The sequence below is a fragment of the Lissotriton vulgaris genome, chromosome 9 (assembly GCF_964263255.1).
Source record: "Lissotriton vulgaris chromosome 9, aLisVul1.2, whole genome shotgun sequence".
NCBI lineage: Eukaryota > Metazoa > Chordata > Amphibia > Caudata > Salamandridae > Lissotriton > Lissotriton vulgaris.
In genome coordinates this window covers 546,304,272-546,326,765 of record NC_141697.1, presented here as the reverse complement: position 1 = coordinate 546,326,765, position 22,494 = coordinate 546,304,272, and the positions used below count along the sequence as shown (strand labels likewise).

The window sequence follows — 22,494 nt, the reverse complement described above, 5'->3', positions numbered from 1 at the left end:
GGAGATTATGCTGAGGTTGTGTTTGCGTACGATGGCCGCGAGGGGGCTCATGTAGACGTTGAAGAGGGTGGGGCTCAGAGATGATCCTTGGGGGACGCCGCAGATGACTTCGGTGGCCTCTGACTTGTACGGTGGTAGACGGACTCTCTGTGTTCTTCCGTCGAGGAAGGAGATGATCCATTCCAGCGCCTTGTCCTGGATTCCGACGTTGCTGAGGCGCCGTACCAGGGTGCGGTGGCAGACCGTGTCGAATGCCGCGGAGAGGTCTAGGAGGATGAGGGCCGCTGTTTCTCCATTGTCCATCAGGGCTCGGATGTCATCGGTGGCGGCGATGAGGGCGGTCTCGGTGCTGTGGTTGGCTCGGAAGCCGGACTGTGAGGGGTCGAGGGATCCGTTCGTCTCGAGGAAAGCGGCCATCTGCTTGTTGACGGTCTTCTCGATGACTTTGGCTGGAAACGGGAGGAGCGAGATGGGGCGGTAATTCTTGAGGTCGGTGGGGTCCGCTGTTGGTTTCTTGAGTAGAGCGCTGAGTTCGGCGTGTTTCCAGCTCTCAGGGAAGATGGTGGTGTCGAAGGATGTGTTGATGATGTCTCGCAGGTGGGGTGAAGATGACAGCGTCTGCCTTGTTGAAGACGTGGTGAGGGCAGGGGTCGGTCGGTGATCCGGAGTGGATGGAGTTCATCGTGCGGATGGTGTCTTCGGTGCTGATCGGGGTCCAGGCGTGGAGGGTGGTGGTGGGGGGTGGTTGTTCGGTCATGGTGTGCGTTGGTTGGTTGTTGAAGCTGTTGTGTATGTCCGCGATCTTGTTGTGGAAGTATGAAGCGAGGGAGTTGCAGAGGTCTTGCGATGGGGTGGTGTCGTTGTTTCCTGCGCTGGGGTTGGAAAGCTCTTTCACGATGTTGAAGAGTTCCTTGCAGTTGTGTGCGTTGTTGTCCAACCGGTCCTTGAATGCTGTTTTCTTGGCGGCGCGGATCAGCTGGTGGTGTTTCCGGGTGGCAAGTTTGAAGGAGGTCCTGTTGTCCGGTGTCGGTTCCCTTCTCCAGACTTTCTCGAGGGCTCGGCAGTCATTCTTGGAGCTCTTGAGTTCGTCGGTGAACCATGGGGCTTTCTTGCTGCCGGGTCTGCTGGGCGGGGTCCTCAGTGGGGCGAGTTCGTCCGCGCAGTTGCTGATCCACTTCGTGAGGTTGTCGGCGGCCTGGCTGGGGTTCGCTGAGCTGGCAGGAGGGTGCTGGCTCAGGGAGGTGGCGAGCTGGTCTGCTGTGATCTTGTTCCAGCTTCTGCGGGCGGCCTGTTGCTGGTGTTGGTGGGTCGTTGTTTTCTTGAAGGTGAAGTGGACGCAGCTGTGGTCCGTCCATTGAAGCTCTGTGGCGTGGCTGAAGTCCCAAAGCCCACCCCCTCCGGCTTCCGAATGGAGCAACACCTAGCCGCTCTCGGCTCTTGTTTATGCTTTGCCTCTGCTAGCTGATGCGGCAGCTCCGCTTTTTAAGTCGCTCAGCAGAGAGTTAATGCACTTTCCGTAATATAATCCTCATCACCTATTCTTGGAAATAAGAATGGGGAGTATTATAACATTTCTATATTCTTTAAGAGTAGTTTCAATACGCTAACGTTTCAGAGGATGTCTGCCATTCTTTTTACGATATGTTTGGCGAACATTGGAGGTGATCTTCTTCCTTTTGTATCATGAATCATATAAATAAAGGAACTATATTGAACAGGTAAGTATTCCAGCCCTCTGTGTTGCAGTAACTGGAAAGAGCTATCCGCAGGGAACGTGCACTATAATATTCACGACTACAACATATATGTTACGAGCATTTGTTTCTAGCATTTCTATTTACACGGTCCCGCTGTACTTTTGAAGAGTGGAGAGACCCAATTCAAGGTTCTCTGTGTACAGTAAGTGTGGTTTTATTGGATGCTTTTTTTTAAATAAATCTGCATTTTCTTGCTGCATCATATTGTCATCCCTGCCACATAATTTGGTCACCTCTGTAACATATTCCAGAGCCCCTGGATGTATCTAATGTGTTTGTTGGTTAAGGGCGAAGTATGCATTTCTCTTCATGTGGATGTTCTGCTGAAGTAGCAGTGCTTAGTAGGCCTTATGACTTTGCTGGCCTGTTGTGTACATGATGGTGCTGGGGAAGAGGTGGTTTAAACCATTATTGTTGAAGTAGTATGAAAGAAATGTATCTTGTTTTAACATGTCAAGTCTGAGAGTTCTTCTTTGCCTGGAGTCGGCTAGTAACTTTGTCAGGTGTATCTGTGCAGCATTAGAAACAAGTTAGTCTGTCTACTGTGTTCTGTAGGATTTCAGCCCGTCATGGGATAGAACAGAGAAAACAATGCAAGATTAAGATAAACTGATTCTACTTGCAGCTATTTATTTAAGATAGAACGATGAAGTACATATTCTATTAGTCAGATGGTATATTTCCTGCCCTTTCATGAGAGGAAAGGTTAATTAAGAGGAGGTTTCGGTCTTGCTGCATGGAAATTCAGCAACATTTTCATCCTCATGCAGCGTTACTAGGGGTTGAGCCATACAGTCATGGGTTTTGATGCATCAGGTAATGGACCGTTCAGTACTAGGGATAGTGGGCTTCCGTAACCTGCTGGAGAGGCTGAGCTGAAGAACGAGTTGCTGAAAATGAAGATGGCACTTGGAGTAGTACATTAAAGGTAAGTGAGGCAGGAGTGACATAAGGATTTTATAGAATTATGAATGGGAAAACCCTAATTCTTATTTCAAACATTTGCATGTTTCTCATTTTTTTTATCCTGGAACATCCACACCCTTAAGAGGGAGAGCCATGTTTCCAGTAGGTAACATTCAAAAAACCGTAGGAAACAAATGTTTCATCTTATCAGATGAGCATCTTCAGATGGAATGTAACCAGTTAGAACTGCAGAGCTCATGTAAGACCACATTAATTTTGTAGACAGTGAAATGGTATGGTTTGATGTTGATAAGTTGATGTTACTGGACTACCAATATTCCTGACTGTATTCTATATGCACACATGGCAACTATGATTATGTAACATAATAAATGCACACTGCTTTTGCATAAGACTGTCATGCCGAGAAAATTATAAGCACGCACGACAACATGGGAAAATAACAGAGTAATATTTACAGTCCCAGTTTTACAAGAAAGGCAAAAGTCAATAAAATTACAAAAAAAAGACCGGATTCATTGCATGTATTTTTGATTCTTGGCTAAGATGGCAATGGCAAAAGTTCCACCTTTATGCGGTCATTTAGGTCAGAGTTTCTATTTAAAATGCATTTTTTATTTTGCTAATAACGTTTTTCCCGATTGACGAATCTGCAGGAAAACTTAAAATTATAATCAACTTTATCCGCTTTGGATTTTTCACGGCAACTTTTGTGCAGATCCACTAAGCAGAGGCCAAAAAAAAGGGACGGGGATCCCAAAAGTGACATTTCACATTTTAACTCCCATTGGATTCTTTGCTCCTCAATATAGAAAAAGGTCTCAATGGAATTTTATCATGTTTGAGTTGTAAGAAGAACTTTATTTAAATAAGTGCCTTTTGTTGTTATAAATCCTTTCAGTAGTTTTGAGAAATTATGATTTAAATGTGTTCTGCTCTGGGCATGATGAGGGTACATTTTAGAGATAGGTGGACTGTTAAGGAATTGCAAATCCAATGAAAATGACAACAAGCATTGGCATAGCCAATAGGTCTCGCTTTTGAAACCTAATAAGTATTTAGTTATGCAACACCATATCCTTGGTTCAACAACATTAACTGTTGCATGGCAAAACATTTATAAGGTCCCAAAGGCGAGACCTATTGGCTATGCCAATGCTTTTTCTTTGTTTCGTTCGTTCCGCCTTTTTATCGGCCTCCTTTCGCTCTCTTTTTTCCATTTATTTTTCTCCACACTTCTCCTTTTATTCTTCTCTTCTTTATCCCCTTTTGTATTCCACCCGTTTATTTTAATTTCTTGCGGTCTTACTTTCACTTTTTGTTTGTTTCCCTTTTTTTCTCTACTCTTTCCATTTTCTCTTATTTGTTTCTTTGTTAGTCTTTCTTCTTCCCATTTTTAATTCCCCAATCCATTCTCCTATTCTCCTGGTGTTCTCTTTGTTTCACTCTCTCATTTTTCTTTCCTGGTCTTTTATTTTTTATTTCTTATCTTCCTCTTTTTTTATTCCTCTTCTAGATGTCTGTTGCTTTCTTATATTTTTCCTCTTTCCTTCTCAACTTGTACTTTACTTGCTCTCCTTTACTCTTCTTCTTTTGCCTTTGTTTCTGACTTGCTCTTTCCTTGTTCTTATCTTTTCCTACCTCTTTGTTTTCTTCCGCCTCTACATTTACTACTTCTGTTTTTTCCTTTTTTCTCATCTCCTTTATTCCTTCTTTTCCCTTTGTTTAGCTTCCATTTCTTTTATCTTCCTTCCTTTTTCTTTTTTTTCTTATTTCTCTTTGTTTTGCCTTCTCATTGCTTATGTCTTATTCTCGCCTATATGTTTCTGCTTCTATTGCCTTCATCTTTCTTATTCTCCTTTTTTAGGTCTCGCCTGTCGATGCGCATGCGCATCGAGCAAGCGAGACTATGGGGGCTTATCCACTCTTTATCCAACTTGCAAGGAATCGTGGCGATTCCTTGCAGTGCCCGTGAGCTTAAAAGCGCGTGCACATCAGTTCCCTCAGCCGCACTCCAGGCCCCCGCTCCGCCCCCTCCCCTGCCCGCTGTGTCGCATTTCTCCTCCCCCCTCCCCTTATCTGCCGTTCCTTCGTCTGTTCCCTCTCCCCGCTCCGCCCCCTCCCCTGCCCGCCGTGTCGCATTTCTCCTCCCCCCTCCCCTTATCTGCCGTTCCTTCGTCTGTTCCCTCTCCCCGCTCCGCCCCCTCCCCTGCCCGCCGTGTCGCATTTCTCCTCCCCCCTCCCCTTATCTTCCTTCCCTCCGTCTTGTTTATATCTGTAATCTATTGACTTTCGTAAAAAGCCGTGGGAAACGGTTTATGGGGTGATGGATGTTCGCCTCGACTCTGGGAGTAGGGCATGCTGCTGGACTTTGGGAAACCATGCACTCGTTCCTCGAGGACCAGACGTCTCTGCAGAGGTAAAACATTTTGTATATTAAAAACAAAACTCTGCCTTTCCCGCGACAAGTTCAAAGGTGCAACATTCAGCTTACAGGACGGACACATTCTAAACAAACTGTGCACCTAACCCTGCTCGAGAGAGTCCTCGTAGGCGCAGGCTGCCTCATTTCCTGTTGCACGTGCATACCACAGCCTGTCCTGCTTTGCAGCACCCCGCCCCAAGGGCTTGGCTCCCTTGCAGGAAGCAAGGACCGCGAGAGGGGGGGGGGGGGGGGGGGGGGAATTGAATTACTATTTGAATCACATTTTAACCTCTCCAATTATATATTTTTTATAAACCGTTGCTTTTTGTTGTGGGTCTAGAAAACCTGGTTTGGATCACGCCTCCAGGATATAAGTTTAAGAGCGTTTTTCACCCACAACAATCCTCACAGTACAGAGTGGAATGTATATGCACATGGACATCAGCTCATTAATTCGCTGAGGATAGCGAAAGTGACATCACTGATTATTTGACTCCTCGCCAATGACAGCACACATTTGACTGCCAGGCCCAACTTTATCCCCTCAAGAGACTCCTGTTTCATGGTGCTGGGACCAAAGTTAAGAGCAACGAGAGGCATCACTGATTATTTGACTCCTCGCCAATGACAGCACACATTTGACTGCCAGGCCCACCGTTATCCCCTCAAGAGACTTCTGTTTCATGGTGCTGGGACCAAAGTTAAGACACAACCCCTCACTCACCCTCACCCTCACTCACCCTCAACCCCCACTCACCCTCAACACCTCACCCTCACTCACCCTCAACCTCACCACCCTCAACCCCTCACCCTCACTCACCCTCAACCCCTCACCCTCACTCACCCTCAACCCCTCACCCTCACTCACCCTCAACCCCTCACCCTCAACCCCTCACTCACCCTCACTCTCACTCATCCTCACTCACCCTCAACCCCTCACCCTCACTCACCCTCAACCCCTCACCCTAACTCACCCTCACTCACCCTCACCCTCACCACCCTCAACCCCTCACCCTCAACCCCTCACCCTCACTCACTCACCCTCACCCTCACTCACCCTCACCCTCACTCACCCTCAACCTCAACCCCTCACTCACCCTCACTCTCACTCATCCTCACTCACCCTCAACCCCTCACCCTCACCCTCACCCCCTCACCCTCACTCACTCACCCTCACCACCCTCAACCCCTCACCCTCACCCTCACCCCCTCACTCACCCTCAACCCCTCACCCTCACTCACCCTCAACCCCTCACCCTCAACCCCTCACTCACCCTCACTCTCACTCATCCTCACTCTCACTCATCCTCACTCACCCTCAACCCCTCACCCTCACCCTCACTCACCCTCAACCCCTCAACACCTCACTCACCCTCACCCTCACTCACCCTCAACCCCTCACCCTCACTCACCCTCAACCCCTCACCCTCACCCTCACTCACCCTCAACCCCTCACCCTAACTCACCCTCACTCAACCTCAACACCTCACTCACCCTCACCCACCCTCAACCCCTCACCCTCAACCCTCACTCACCCTCACTCAACCTCAACCCCTCACTCACCCTCACCCTCACTCACCCTCAACACCTCACCCTCAACCCCTCACTCACCCTCACTCATCCTCACTCACCCTCAACCCCTCACCCTCACTCACCCTCAACCCCTCACCCTAACTCACCCTCACTCACCCTCAACCCCTCACTCACCCTCAACACCTCACCCTCAACCTCAACCCCTCACCCTCACTCACCCTCACCCTCACTCACCCTCACACACCCTCACTCTCACTCACCCTCAACCCCTCACCCACCCTCACTCACTCACCCTCAACCCCTCACCCTCACTCTCACCCACCCTCACCCTCACTCACCCTCAACCCCTCACACAGTGCAATAGGTCTCAGACCATTTCAGTTAGAGCTTTTAGAAATGTTTATGGCTTTTTTTATTTGTAATTCTTTAGCATTGGCTACAGGAAACAAAAATGCTAAACATTTACAAAAAAAACCCATAAACAATTCTAAAAACACTAACTCTAATGGTGCGAGACCTATTGCATTTCCAATGCTTGTTCTACTTTGTCTTTCTCCTTACCATTCTCAAGGTCTCTGCCAACCTTTCTCTCTCTCCTTTTCTTCCTCTCTGCTTTTCTCTTTTTTCTTTCACTGGCTTTCACAGTCTCTTCGTCCTCCCTATTTCTCCCTTTCCTTTTCGCTTTCATTCTTTCTCTCCTTCCTAGTTTCTTAAAGCAATTTCTTCATGGTTTCGTTCGTGTGTCATTATTGCGATGAACACTGCAAGGATGTTTACTTGTAGATGCCCATGCAGTCTGCAAGAGCCTCCCGAAATAAATTTTTGCAAATATTCATTCCGGCCCTAACTCTCAAAATAAGAGCAGTGTCATCTACTGCGCTGTAATGCAAACAACTAACAAAACTTATTGTTGGGGTCCCCACAAGTTAACATTTGCTGTGGAGCTAATGGTGCATTAACGTAATATGTAAACTGGAGCAGGACTGGGATACTCTGGGGCAGTGTTTGTTATTTGGACTTTATGTACCCCTTATCGAACAGCCTTATATGGGGGCGTCGTCAAGATGGCCACCATGGCGGAAGCGGTCTGCTGCGGCTCCGTGAACGGGCTTTTAACTCTGCTAATTACACTGCGCCCAGCTGGTTCTAATCTACACCCAGCGACATTGGAATGCAAGGGGCACCCAACACCGACATCCATGCCCGAACTGAAGATCCACGGTGGGGGGAAACGGGCTTCTAATCGAGGAAACAGTACTGAGCACAAGATGTCGCCCGCCCCCTCTGCGGATCTCCGATTCGACTGCTGAGCCCGCCTTGGGCCCGGAGAGACCCTGAAAAGGACCCCCGACACCCCAAGGTCGCTTCAGGCGAGGAGCGCAGGACAGAGAAAGGGGAGATGGATCCGAGGTCCCGGGGATGTAGCGCCACAACATCATAGCAGAGGCGCGCACATGGGAGTGACCAACCCTCACCGCCCACACCCTATGTATCCCGCATCATACTGTGGCCAGAACTCCCTACCTGAACCCAGTCGGAGTTGAGTGGAGGCCAGGAGGAGCAGAGTGTGACCCGGCGGTCGAGGACGGTCCACGGGCGCAGAAACCGGCGGAATCGGCCTCATGGGACTCTCCGGCAGACAGACCTGGCGGTGTGTCCCGTTCCTGCGGCCCGCACCCCGTGACCTCAAGCTGTGGCCGATACTCGGGTGAGACCGGGAGTGCCCCCTGATTGGACCGGGGGGCTGGTGGAGGGCCCTGCTTGCACTGGGATTCCCGCCGGGGTGCGGCCGTTGGGCGTCCTGCCCGACAAAGATGGCGGTCCCACGCGACTACTGATCTCGGAATCCAGGGAGGTGCATCGCACCACGACATCGGCAGCTGGGACTGTATCCGCACTCTGGCCGGTAGCTAACCCGCGGCTGGGGGCCGGCAAGGGCCATCATCAGCACGCAGAAAGCTGTGGAAGGAGCCTGCCTGACCCTAATATGGAGTCCACCGGCCTATGAACACAGGCAGAACCATCCAGAAGATTCCACGTGAACAGTGGGGTGCCGCCACAGATCTATGTTGCGCTGACTCAAGCAGCACTCCTTACCTCATCCTGGATTCGACCCGGCATCCCATTCCAAGAACAATCCCGCACCATCGACCCAGATGGACGCTACGCCCTTCTACAGCGCACTGGTCCCTAACAGATGCTTGGCGCTCTCAGAACCCCACCACCAGACTATTAGTTCTACTCGGTACCCCACGACCTCAAAGTGCGCCTGGACAGTTTCCTCTGCTCTCCCGCTATCCTGCCTACCATTTCGGAACTGACTACCAAGGTAGGACCCTATCGGATCATGACACCCACACAATCAAATTCCAGTGGTGCCCGCCCCGCCCTCCGGTCCCCACTTTGAGTCTCTCCAGTGACTGTCTCGAAGACCCAGTTTTTAAACAGACTCAGACGGAACACATCCGCAACTACTTCCAGGAGAAGACAGGCACGGCCACCACACGTGCAAAAGAATGGGATGCCTTTAAAGTTGTCATACAAGGCACATGCATCCAACACATCGCAGCGGTCCATCAAGTCTTGGAACATGACATCAAAACACAGAGCAAACACTAGCCGCACTCACAAAAGAGACAAACCCAGACAATGCCACGCCGGCCCAAATCACCGACACTAAAACAGCATACGAGGAGGTGCTGGCGAGCATGTGCCGGTACAACTTCGCGGCATATGCTGCCCGGGTGCACACGGAGGACGACAGGGCGGGCGCGCTATTGGCGTGGCTCTTCAACCAAGACTCGACCCTCCTACCAATCACAACCATCCGCAGCGACCCAGACACTCTCCTACACTCGCAGGTTTCGATTCTGGAGGCCTTCCAAAGGCATTACACACTACTATACGCTAGCCCCGCTCCTGTACATGTGGACATTCTTACCCAATTTCTGAGTAGACACCAGCTGCCCTGTATAGATCGCAATGACCGCCAGGGCCTCGACGAGCCCATCGGTGCGACGGAAGTCAGACTAGCGATGAAGGCGTTAGCCACCTGTAAGGGCCCCCGGTTGGACAGCCTTCCACTGGAATTCTACCGCACCTTTGCTCCCCAATTAGTCCCTCAACTGGTGACTCAATTCCAGGTGGCCCTCGACGGCGGCGCCCTACCCCAGTCCATGTGCAAGTCAGTTTTAGTATCCCTTCTTAAACCGGACAGAGACCCCCACCAATTGGGCTCCTATAGCTTTATTACCCGCGGAGTATAACATTTACGGGAAGATCTTAGCGGATAGATATGCCGCAGTTCTCCCAAAACTGATCCACCCGGATCAAAATGGATTTGTACCGAGCAGAAACACCTGCTACAACATATGGCGACTGTTTCATGTGCAGGACCAGATATGGGCCCGCTTCCCCCGGGCTGCGTGCCTGGTTGTGGACCTGGAAAAAGCCTTTGATACCCTCTCATGGGCATACTTACTTCAGTTCCTGAATTACATGGGGATAGGACCCCGCCTCCAGGCATACACCAAGCTCATGTACTCTATGCTCACCTCCAGAGCACGGCTATAACCCCTCATCTCCGCCCAGTTTTCGGACCGCCGAGGCACGCGGCAGGGATGCCCACTGTCCCCCCCTGCTCTTCGCCATGGCAATGGAACCTCTGGTGATCCACCTTCGCGCCGCGGGCGAGGAGTGGGGCATCCCCATTGCAGACTCCACCCACGTGGTGTCGATGTATGCCGATGACTTGCTCATCTATGTCCGTGATATTGCGGCAGACGTCTCCCCTATACTATGCATCTTGCAGGAATGTGAGGAGGTGGTGGGACTAAGGGAAAACTGGTCCAAATCCACCATATACCCCGATACAGGTCATGCCCCAGTGCCCCCTGAGGCAGGGCAGCGTCCACATCTATAGAGCCCCCAGGCAGTACGATACTTAGGAGTCCGGCTATATCACACACCACAGGACATTTATGGGGGTAATTACCGCAAACTGATGGCAGACATCAGATTCTCCATACACTTTGGAAAGATCTCTCACTGGCGGTTACGGGGAAAATAGCATTCACTAAGATGATCCTCGTCCTGCGACTATTATACTTCTTCTCGAACCTTCCTGTTGTTCCCCCACCACGCTCATTTTTTTAACGAGTTGGATACCCTGCTTGGGACCCTCATATAGGGATCCGGCCATAGGCGCATTGTCCTTGCCAAGTTGCAGCTACCCCTCGATCAAGGAGGACTAGCTGCCCCATCCTTTGAGGCTTACTTTCTAGCTGCCCAGCTACAATGGGTATCACGGTGGACAGCGGGCCGGGCGCAAGGGGAACGGATCACAACGGCCGGGCAACTTCGGGCTCCAACCATCCACCGAATGCTACGGCCAGGGGCGGCGTCACCTCAGAACAAACCGCTCCAGGTGAAGATAGCACACACTTGTCTGGTGCGCATCCACATAATGAACCGTGCGGCACCCCCATACTCCTCCCTCCAGCCGCTGGTGGGTTTCTCCAGGGGCCGAGCACACTACACGGAGCGAATACTGCGCACATGCACTGAACACTTTTTGACGGACACAGGCACACTATACCTCAACGGACAGCTTCAGACATATGAGACGCTCATGGAGGACTTCGGCCTCCCTAGAGGACAGTTTCTCCTATACAGGCAGCTTATGGAAGACTGCTGCAAAAAATGGCAAACAATTGATACAAAACACCCCACACACCCGGTAATTCACGCGGTCCTACAGATGAGCCCCGGCCGACACCTAGTTACTTGGATATACAAAGCCATAGGGACCCTTAAACAACCCACCCTTGCACCCCTCCAGGAGAAGTGGGAAACTAACTTCCGTAGGCCACTGCATGACAGGGAATGGACTTGGGCATTAGAATTTACTAGTATCCTGTAACTATCGCTTTAAAAACATACAATTGCATATACTGCACAGGGCATACCTCACTCCCGAAAAGTTACAGAAGTACTTCCCCGAAAGTTCCATCACCTGTCCCAGATGCCAGGAGACCAATGCCTCATTCAGACACATGCTTTGGGATTGCCCGCTACTCCACAGCTACTGGCACACAATTCACACCATTCTTAGAACGGTCATGGGACACCCAGACCTCTACACATGGGAAGCTAGTGCCCTTGGAGTCTGCAAGCGCCATAAAAGCGTGAAAGCGGAAGTGCGCTTTGCGTCCTTGGTGCTCCTCCTGGCTAAACGATGCATCACTATGCATTGGAAGGCACCGGAGGGCCGTCCTCTAGCGGCATGAGTGGGTTCTGTTAAGAAGTGGGTGCGGCGGAAGAGGCAATACTCCGAACAGAGGAGGTTGAGGGAACCCATAAACATCCAATCTCTATACCATGGGCCATGTTACTCCACTCCTTTACACAGGAAACACTGGTGGCGCCAGGATTCAGACTACTGGTTCTCCCAGGGCACTTGAGGCCCCTGCGGCTGCCCGAGCTGACTCACAGAGGGCCCGGACACCGCAACTGGCGGCCACGAGTTAGCCGTAACTACATCTCCATATGGACGACTTCCAGCGCTTCCCTCCCCCCCTCCCGACACTTGCGCATGCCTAACTAGCCATCCTGCCTACTGCAACATTTAGACTACTACCCCCACACGGTAACAGTATAAGACACAGTGTAACCCAGTTCTATCTCCCAAGTTTGTTTACGGTTTGAATAATGCTGGCACACCACTACCCCTGTGATATAGTGCTAACAGAGAGATCACACCTCACATCCCAGCGTGCTACAGAGCCTACCTCGCGCAAATGCTAACATTATCCCATCACCTGTCCCCAAGGACCATCATCAAATAGGAGGCTACGCGGTAAGTCATTGACCACGATATTACCCAACCTTATGTCGAGATATAGCACAGATGCGGGATACTGTTTGTATGTCAATACCATCGACATTGATTGCTGTGATGTACGTAACTATTCAAAATGCCAATAAAAAGGTTTATACATTTTTTTTTTTTAATTGAACAGCCTTAATTAGGCGGTACCTCAGGGTGGTTTTCAATGACCAGAGGTAGCTCTCCCTACAGAAAAGGTTGGAGACCCCTGCTTTATCTAGTTATGTCACCCCAACATATTTTACAAAGAAGTGGCACCTTGAACCGGAGTCAGAAATTATGTAATTCAATGGTGCCAGTTACGACTGGCGTTTAGCCATTCGATCAAATGTGATAAAGTGGTGTGAAGACGGGCACCATGTTTATATAGGTGCACATTCTCTTTTGCAATGTAGTTCTCATTATATTATCCATGCGGAGACTCACTGCTGTTTTCGAAAATCGCTGCAGAAGAAATGGTCAGGTTCCTGAACACAGTGTAGCGATCTAGACTTCTTCAATATTGCATTGAGCATGTGGATCTATGGCTTTTATGGTGCAGGAAATGGTAGTCTTTTGCGTGATGTCCCCAAAGATTTTTGCCCTATCTGTTTGTTGGCTTTAGAACTCAGTGCACTTAATCCCTGCTAACCAGCAGTAAAGTGCCTTTAAACATGGTCAAATTGGTATACTCCTAATTGGTGTACTTACGTGCCTACAAGTCCCTAGTTTATAGTACAAATTGTACCAAGGGCCTAAAAGTTAAATGTTACAAGTGGACTGCAGCACCTGTTGTGCCATCCACTGCAGCAGCAGTACAGACATAGTTACAGGCCTACCACTGTAGCCTGACGGCAACAGAGCAAAACATGCGCTGTGACCTGTCAAAATAAACCATTTGTGACATGTAAAAGCCTTCCTTTTTAATATTAAAAAGTCCCCCATCCTCCCATGTAAGCCCTGTCGCCTATAAGGTAGAGATCATGGAATCTGAAAGTAGGACATGAAGACAAGTAAAGTTATCATGACGTTACAGTGACTAGCACTCAACATCTATTTTCACTGTAGGAAAGTTGGCTGGCCCATAAACAAGCGCTAGAAAGCAATATTAATTCTGCCATGTCCGGGGCAGGAAAAGCCAGAGAAAATGATAAAACACTACGCGCAATATTTATTAAAAGCCCAAGTTAATGGCGAAGTCAAATATAAATAAATGTTACCGAAAAGTAACTTTTAGAAAGTTAAATTTTTGTCGCATGAAACTCCTGAATGCTAATTAACATGAGCTTTCCAACAGTCACCTAGCTGGTGAATGGCCCTGAATGAGATGTGAAAACTGCTTGCATAGCAGGGACAAAAGCCTGGTTGTGGAGATGTGCGTTTGTTCCTTTGGCAGAAGATCACAAGCAGATGTCAGATGACACCTACACAGGCCCCTTCTATTGTCCTCCCAATTAGGCAGGTGCCAAACCCAATTTGGAAGGGTGGAGAGCTGCCCCCAGAAGTAGCTTAAAGTGACCACAGAGGAGGAACTGCTCATTACCCTTGTCACACCTCTAGACTGGCACACAGGCTCTGCACAACGGGTCAAGAGTTTAATCATTGTAGGATGTAGGAGCGAGGAGCGCTGTTCGACTGTATTCAGTAGGGCAGTCAGAAACTGCTGCAAAAGTGGGTTAGGTTACCCCTGGGAATTTATACCCCATTGATCAGGAAGGGGCCAGGAGTCACCCCCCCACCCCCCCAATCCACCCTCAAGGTAGTGCAAAGGGATAAATATGGCATTCATAGCACCCTTCTCAGGATACTGCTGGTACTGAGGAAGAACAGAGATGGATCTGTCCTGCTGTCTGTGACCTGAGAGGTGCCCCGAGGACCTGCTCTGCTCCCCTTTGTACCCAAGACACAGAAGGGGACTCCAATGGTCAGGTGGCTGGCTTCCTGTATGGCCACAAAAAGCTACAAAGCTATTTTCTGCAACTCACAGCTGATCAGCACCAACTGGACCTGACCTGCGCCCGGTTAGTAGCCTCTGCTGGAGAGAGTCCTGTCCCCTAGTGCTGTCCCCAAGGTCCTGGAACCCTTGGTTGTGTCTGGCTGAACTTCTCCTATCACGCTTGAACACTAGGGACTTAGAAGCTTTTTGAACGTGAAGCCCAACCTGCTAAAGAGCTTCTCTGCAGCAGGAAATTGCTTCACTAGGATCTCAACAAGAAGATTTCTAGCTTTGTGGAGTCCTCATCAAATACAGCCAGAGGCCTTGCCCCGCTGAAAGATTCCGAACTGTCAAAAAGAGACCAAGGTTTAACGTAGAAATCTGGCCTGGGAAGACACCAAAAGTGTCCGACCAGTGAGAAAACTTCACTGTTTGCAAATTTTGAATGTTTCTGCCTAAACAAACATCTGGGACCTTGTCCAATGGCTATCCAATGTCATGGAGCCCTCCTTGTACACAGCCAGCTGTCTAGCATCGCTGATGGGTTTCAACCTTCATCTTTTGCCACTAAGTTTCCAAGCAAAACCTCTGACTGGATCGAAACTGGTTGATGTACCCGACCCATGCTCCATCATGGGTAGCCTTAAATGCCGTCTAGGTCCCAGTCTACCGCGATCACTTGACCTACATTAGCGCTTAGCACTTTTTGGTGATGCTTTTCCTTTAAACTTTAAAGATTCATATATTTGGTCCACAATTGGATTTTTCTACCAGGTTGTAGAGCTCAGTTAATTTTAATGACTTCAATTAATATTCTAATTTCTTACATTAGGCATCTGTTACTTTGGCGCAGTCTGGTGTGGTGGGGGTTTTGGAGTTTTGTTTGCTATGAGCCACTGAACTGGTCACAGAGTCTGGCCCAAAATCCTCTGGAAACGTGGTGGTTGGTCTGACCAGGCTTTGTTGCAAAACTTGCATCTATATTAGCGCTTTCGTTGATCAATATTACAGGATTGTTCCTCAGTCAGAGTAGAGATAAGAGAGCTCAGGGGGATATATCCCACCCCACTTCCCAGACTGAGGTCTTTCTACAGAGAAGTTTTGAGTCATAGAAAGGTATGTTCATAATAAGATATCGTTCAGTTCCTACAATGAAAAAAACAAAAACTGATAGGTGGAATACTTGAATTAATCTCAGCCACTGTAATTCATTGAATGCCGCATTCCTGTCCATCTTTTTTGTTCACTATGCCACTCAAGAGAAGGAAAACGTTATGCAAATCAGAATTGGTCCTGCTCCAATAGGAACACTCCAGAACCAATAGCCAAGCTGTGTTCCTCTGAATAGGAACAAAAGCAATCCCAACCTTGTTTCTGCCTTGATAAGCCCTATCAATAAGGATCTGCTATATGTTTCATGGCCTAGCAAGCCAGGAACCCATGTCTAGACAGGTCTTTTGGACTTGGGGTTTCAATGTGAGAAAAAGAAACATGATGGGTGGAATGTTTCTATTAATACCAGCCATTGGCAATTAACTGGGACCTATCCCACCGGCTCTTTTGTTCCTGTGGTCACTGGTGTTGTTTGTTTTTTAACAGTATTGAGCAGATGGTTGGCAGTATTGAACACATCGGGATTCTTCTGTTCTTTGCAGGTGATTTGGCTGTGGGTATTAAGCTCACCAACTATTTTAAGGCTGGCCACAAAATATGCAGCTGGATAAGGGAAATTTTCAAGGGTTAGAAAAAATAAAGCAAATAATATGCCTCTTATCTTTGTGCATGAATAGCAGGGAGACGAAGTAGGTGGATGTTCTTGTTCAGAGTTAAAGAATCTACGAGGAAGATAAGAGCTCTGTTCAGAGATTCCCGAGCACACAATGTGTGATAGACCTTTTTAGTATGTTGGCCTGGGGGTGCGGGGCAGGTGGATGGGTACCTAAAATACTGTTTTGAACGTATTCATTTTAATTTGATAAAAACAGAGTCTGGGAGTCACAGAATGATGATAGGGAACTGTTTAAAGTATATGAATTTAATAAAAATAAACATTTAGAACTTCTATTCTGAAAGTAATAAAGTAAGATATCAGAGTTGGCTACCAAGGAGTACGCGTATGAGCAAACGGATCTGCTTCTCCAGAAAACGGTGTCAAGGAAAATTTCTTCAATGTGCATAGAAAAATTTGCACAAAAGGAAGATTTCACGACCCTTCATTACATCAATGATATTCCAAGTGTCCATGCTTCTGGTGAGGTCTGCCAAATATTAAGTAGCTGAACAGCAGACATTGTAACAAGACTAGTACACAAGTAGGCAGAAGTTAATATAGAAATTCCATAAATTCACTGGTGTAACTTAGTGACCTTTGCAAAGCAGGGTCTTAAAGGCCATCCGAACATTCAGAAATAGGTTCTGTAACACGTGTAGTTTTGCACAGAGATCTAATGCCGGGACAATACTTTCAGGTGGGTTTATTAATTGACTATTAACCCGCCTGTCTAGATCTGAAGATTATGTATTTTTGTGACGCACATTAGGAGCCATCTGAGCAACGGATGTGTCAACATTATTCAAGAACTTGGCCTTCATTAAAGCACAAGTTCATGTTCTGAAAACAAATCAAACTGCATGTCAAGATTGAGGTTTTCACCACTAACCTCTCCCTAATCAGCTCACATTCAGGGTGATTCCACCTTACCTCGGGGGAGCATTCCTACTTCGCTTAGGAAAAGTGTAACCAACTCCCTCCTCAACCTGAACCAACACATCCCACATCCAAAGTAAAATTACTGGAATGTGGTCATTTGAGAAGACACACTGTGGAACAGGCGTATAATTATGACAAAGCAACCCTCTGATGGAAGACCCATTGTTATATTGATTTATCTTCTCTGTACAAACAATTCCAAGTGTGTCAACCAGAAAATGGGAACTAAGACAAATGGACCAGGTTTTAAGAAGAGATACTTTGGAAGGATAAGGCAAAGAATATTGGATTATTTTACCAACCAGAAAACAAACATCCGGCTTGTCTCTGTTCACAATATCGATAAGATCCATCATGGGGTCGAAAGTGATGCTGTCCGACGTTGTGTAGGGTCCACAGGCGATCAGGACCATCTGCTGCTCACAATCTAAAACAGGAACAATTTGTTTACTTGGCTGAATACATTCAATATCCCCCCTGGTCTCTGCCACACAACTATCAGATGCATAACAATACTTCAACTGCTGTTGTTAATCACAAAAATTCCAGGCTGCAAGGAACAGTCTCAGTTCATATTCTCTGACCTTTCCTCAGATCAGAGGCATTATATCCAGTTTTAGAAAAGAGTATGAAAGCAACAATAAAAAGAAAAAAGCTATTTTAGCATTCTAGACAGTATTTACAGCTCTTCGGTACAGGAGATGCGGAAGAGAAGGATTTAGACCAACCAATTTCTAGCATTTAAGGCGGAGGTCCTTGTAAAGTGATTTAACTGCAACATTCATACCAAAGTAGGGAAACAAAGAAAAAATGATGTTCAACAACAATGCTGGAAGTGAAGGTAGCGCCAAGCTCACCTTGAAGTTTCTAACCCACTACCAACTTCCTGGGTTCACAGAAAGGGGCAAGGTATTTGCAAAAAGTATGTTAGGGCTGTCTTTCAGGCTGGTTTACTTTGAATAAAAGCATGAACTTACGAAGGAAGATCATTTTCAATTGGAGACAGATAGGAATGCCCCAGTGTGTAGTTTTCTAAATCTGATTAGCCTAGAAGTAGACCCTCTAAACTATTTGTAGGACACATTTGCCTCATGTAAAGGCATTCCAGCTGAGGATCAAATGTTGGATCCTGCCCCCCACAGGGCTGGCATCAAGGACTAACAAAAGTGGCTTGGTATCTGCTGCAGCAAGAAAAGAGGGAATGGAAGACTGGTGCCACTGCGGCTCTGCACATTGTCTGGTGGTGCAACATCCACAAAAAGACTGAACTAATTGCTGCACCATTGGTTTATATAGCTGCTGCCTATAGACCAACCCAAGAGCTAACATATGAACTTACAGAACAAGGGGCAATTGTTTTGCTGGTTCATAAGCTCTAAGCATCTGGAACCTCTCTAGAGCAGAACCTCCTTTTTCCCCAGCAACCCTAGACTCAAAGGGCACGTTGATTAAGGTTGCCTGTACGTAGCCTGAAAATCTAGTACATCTCATTGGTGTTCCTCCTCAAGATCACGCTGGTACCAACACCCTGCCAATGGAATCTTTTATCCGGGCCAGCATGAATCACAAACGTTGTTGCATTCTGTCCGTCATGTAAGGTTTGTGCCAAAGAGGTCTTCTGACAACGCAAATATATTGCTGGCCTTGTCACAGAAAGATATACAGCGTTTAAAGACCCCAGGGCAAAAATTGCAAACATTCTCTTATTACACGTTTTAATCCTGTTAGATTTCCTAGGGATTTAGAGCTAACTTTGCTAGTGGAAGCCTGCAGAATGAGGCTCTCAGTAGGCAAAAAATCAGGGTCATTAATTTCAAATCTAAGTCACCAGGGAACTCATCTGAAAACTGGTCGCCAAGAACAGGACTTTGACGATGCAGCCATGAACGGGTCGGTAACAGCCTCATTAAAAGGCAATAAAGGCTCCATCGGTAATAGGCCCTGGCTGAAGAATTTCTGTGAGAACATATGACTTTGCTTCGATGGGCATCTGGGCTTCTAGCACCTCAGCTGCCCTCCTCAACACTTGTGCACATCAGCACTATATTTCATTGGAGTTACATGTGGTAAAGCTGGGTTTCAGGGGATGTACCCAACACACTGGAATTGTGTAGGTCTAGTTATAATGCATCATCAGTATAACAAGAGAAGCAGGGCACCTCCTTCCTCTTGATCATCAGTATCCTGAGGGACCCAACCCAGATCCTTTACAGGGTCTAAGCCCAAAAAAAGGACACACTACTAGTTATGTATTTATTCCAGAAAAGGGCTTCCACACAACACACTTAAACTACAGATAACGCATATAAATACATATAGAATATTGAGAGATTAAAAGATGCAAAAACGTATATGCATTACTATTAGGCATAAAATCCATTAAAAACAACCCAATGCAAGAAAAGATCGGAATATTTCATCCAACGATAGAAGACATTCACAGCATGTGAATTTACGATAGATAAAAGGCTTCCTCATGCATTGCTAATGAATATTTAAAAATAAACCAGATAAATAAATTTTCTTTGCAAATTAAAAAGTCCTGGACAGAAGAATAAAACTTGATTCATATCCTGTATGTCAGCACCACAATATTGACAACCCTGGTGAAATTAAGCCCCTCCTTTTTGATAAATGTATTTACTCCTAATGGTATTTGGCCAAACTTAAATTTCATAAAATGTTTTTGATTGGTCTAACATATATATGCCTTCAAATTGAATTACGCAATATCATAGGTAACAAACATAGAAGTCAAAGGCAATCTTTTTATCTGTACACAATTGTTCAAGATCAAGCTGAAAGCTTTTCATCTTCATGACCTTTTTCAAGCTTAGCTTCTATTTATTACTGTTCGTACATGAAAGCACCTTCCCACAGCCCAGATTTATCTGCCTCAAGCAATGGGTATTTTGCCAAAAAGTATAGGTTCCGTTCCTATCCCGTGAAAGTTTTCTTCAAAGGATCTTTTTCAGTGATTTTTCTGAGCTACAAAACAATTATAAAAAAAACGACAAATAACCTGGGAATAGGCTCTAACTTTTATCCCATTCAGCCAAAGCTCAAGACATATCATTTCAATTGAGCTAGACTTACTGAGGTCAAGATGTTGCTTCCATAATTTAGATTCAATGTGGGATAGAATATTTAGGGAAGACTTCTATTTTGCCTCTACACCATAGAATGCTACAGGGAGAACATTTGCTTGATAAAGCTTTAATAGCTATTCCACATCTCTTTCCCAGTGCATTAAAAACTTGCAATTGGCCAATACATATAGACTTTATTTTAGAAGATTGAAGTTTATCCCGACGAGCTCACAAAAGATCATTTGAAATCTTTACTCCCAAATAAGTGTACTCTTTCACAACCTCTAGTTTACCCCTATTAAAAACACCAAGATCTGGGTTATTTGAGCCGTCTTGCTCCCACAATCATAATTATGACTTTTTTCTCTTTGACTGAGAGATTGTGAGGTACTGCAAAGAGGCTAAAATGTCAAGCTGTTTCAGCTGTAGGAAAGTCGGAGTCAATGACATTAAAGCCGGGTCATTAGTATACAACAGGGTGGAGACACTCTTCATTCCTTTGCTCAGTAATAATGGTCAGTCGGACAAATATATGGAAAAAAGGAAAGGAGCCATTATACAGCCCTGTTTTAAACCATTATTAATTCAGATGTTATCAGAATATTTGATTCCAGTACTAAACAGTACCCATAGCCACGTATCCCAGTGTAGAGTCATCAACAGGTGCAGCAGTTCACACGGAATTCCGAATTTTTTTAGGTTTGTACCAGAGAGTACCGAATCGAAGGCGCTACTGATGTCAACATTTGCCACACAGACCTTTTTATGAAATTTCGCATACAGCAATGTTATCAATTGTGGGCCATATCTTGCAAAATTCGTATTGCTCAGTTGGCAAAAGCTGAGCTGCTTCTACCCTGGGAGTTAAGCATTTTAGCAAACATTTTGTGAAAATCTTATCAGTGACGTTCAAAAGTACAATTGGCCAATGATTCCGGACCTTTTTTTCGTGATAAATATGGAGGAATATTGATACTGCCTTGCCAGGACTGAGGAACCATATCTGTATTTAAACAATGATAAAATAACAGCTTAAGAATTCCTGCCCATAATATGGAGTCGGCTTTAACAAGGCAAGCAGGAATGCCATCTGGCCCATGAGCTCTACTATAGCTAAGCTCTAAAACTGTATTCACAATTTCGTCCTGGGTGAACTCAGGTCGGGAAAAAATTGGTACGAAGGAGAGCAATCTTGTATTAGGTAAGTTAGTAACAGTTACTGCATATAGCTTATTTAAGTAAAACGTACTTTCATCAATGGGGATTGGAGGTTTTTTTTTCACGTTTTGATTTCAGAAACCATAATTTGCACATACTTCGTTGAATAACTGCTGGATAGGGATAATGCCAAAACTTGGTCACCTGATGATTTTTCAATAGTCGTCTTTGAAACTTAGTATATTTACTGGATCCAACGACAGAGGGTTTATTTAGTGAGTTCTAGGATGTCCTAGGCAAGTGTACTCTAGAAGACTAAATCTCTTAAAAATAAATCAATAGACCTTCAAAAGAAGGGATGTCCATGTTATTAGGGGTTTCTTGCAGCCAATTTTTTAATTTATCACTCGGGACATCCTTCCACACAAATACTGTCCGATTGCCAGCGTAATTCATAGGGAGATGCTATTATGTCCACTGGCTTGATAAACCTAAGATAAAAGGTTACATAGAGCTTTCAAATTAGGACACATTTCAAAGTTCAAAACCAAATTGCCCCAAAAATATAGAACAAAGACAATCAATCTAGGATCGTTGCGAACCTCTGTCTGAAGTGAAATTATTGGATTTTAATTGATCACATCTGACATTAATTAGGGCCAAATGTAACTCCAACTCCTACAGTAACAGATGCATAGAATGAACACAAGACTTCATAGTTAGAAGTGATGGCGGAGTAAGATCAATGCCATTAAAAATAGACATGTGATTCGCCTTGGTCCTTGGCAGCTTGTTCATAGTCAATGCTGCAGATTGTAACAAGGAATGATCTGGTATCTCGTCATTCCCCAAGATTTCCTTTAAGATGAAGAAGATTGTAAATCGTGAACAGTAACATTCTTTCCAACAAGATCAAAATCCATAACATTTACCATATTTCTCTTTTGATTTTTGCTCTTGGACGAGGGGAAGAAATCTGGAATAGTTAAAGTTTTGGGGGTAGAAATAGTTTATGGAGCAGAAACCTCATGAGAGGCTGCAGTAGGGTCAGACACCTACACAGCAAATGTTGGATAGGTGGCTGAGCGAAATC

The 22,494-nt window shown here is 46.3% G+C and overlaps 1 protein-coding gene across 1 annotated transcript in view; it reads right to left on the bottom strand.

Moving 5' to 3' along the window:
• The window catches only part of POLA2 (DNA polymerase alpha 2, accessory subunit), a 288,530-nt gene that overhangs the window by 126,291 nt on the left and 139,745 nt on the right, over positions 1-22,494 (bottom strand). Inside the window, exon 11 of the mRNA XM_086938034.1 lies at positions 17,457-17,581. Coding sequence (XP_086794160.1) covers positions 17,457-17,581 — 125 coding nt within the window. The remainder of the gene's footprint in view (positions 1-17,456; positions 17,582-22,494) is intronic.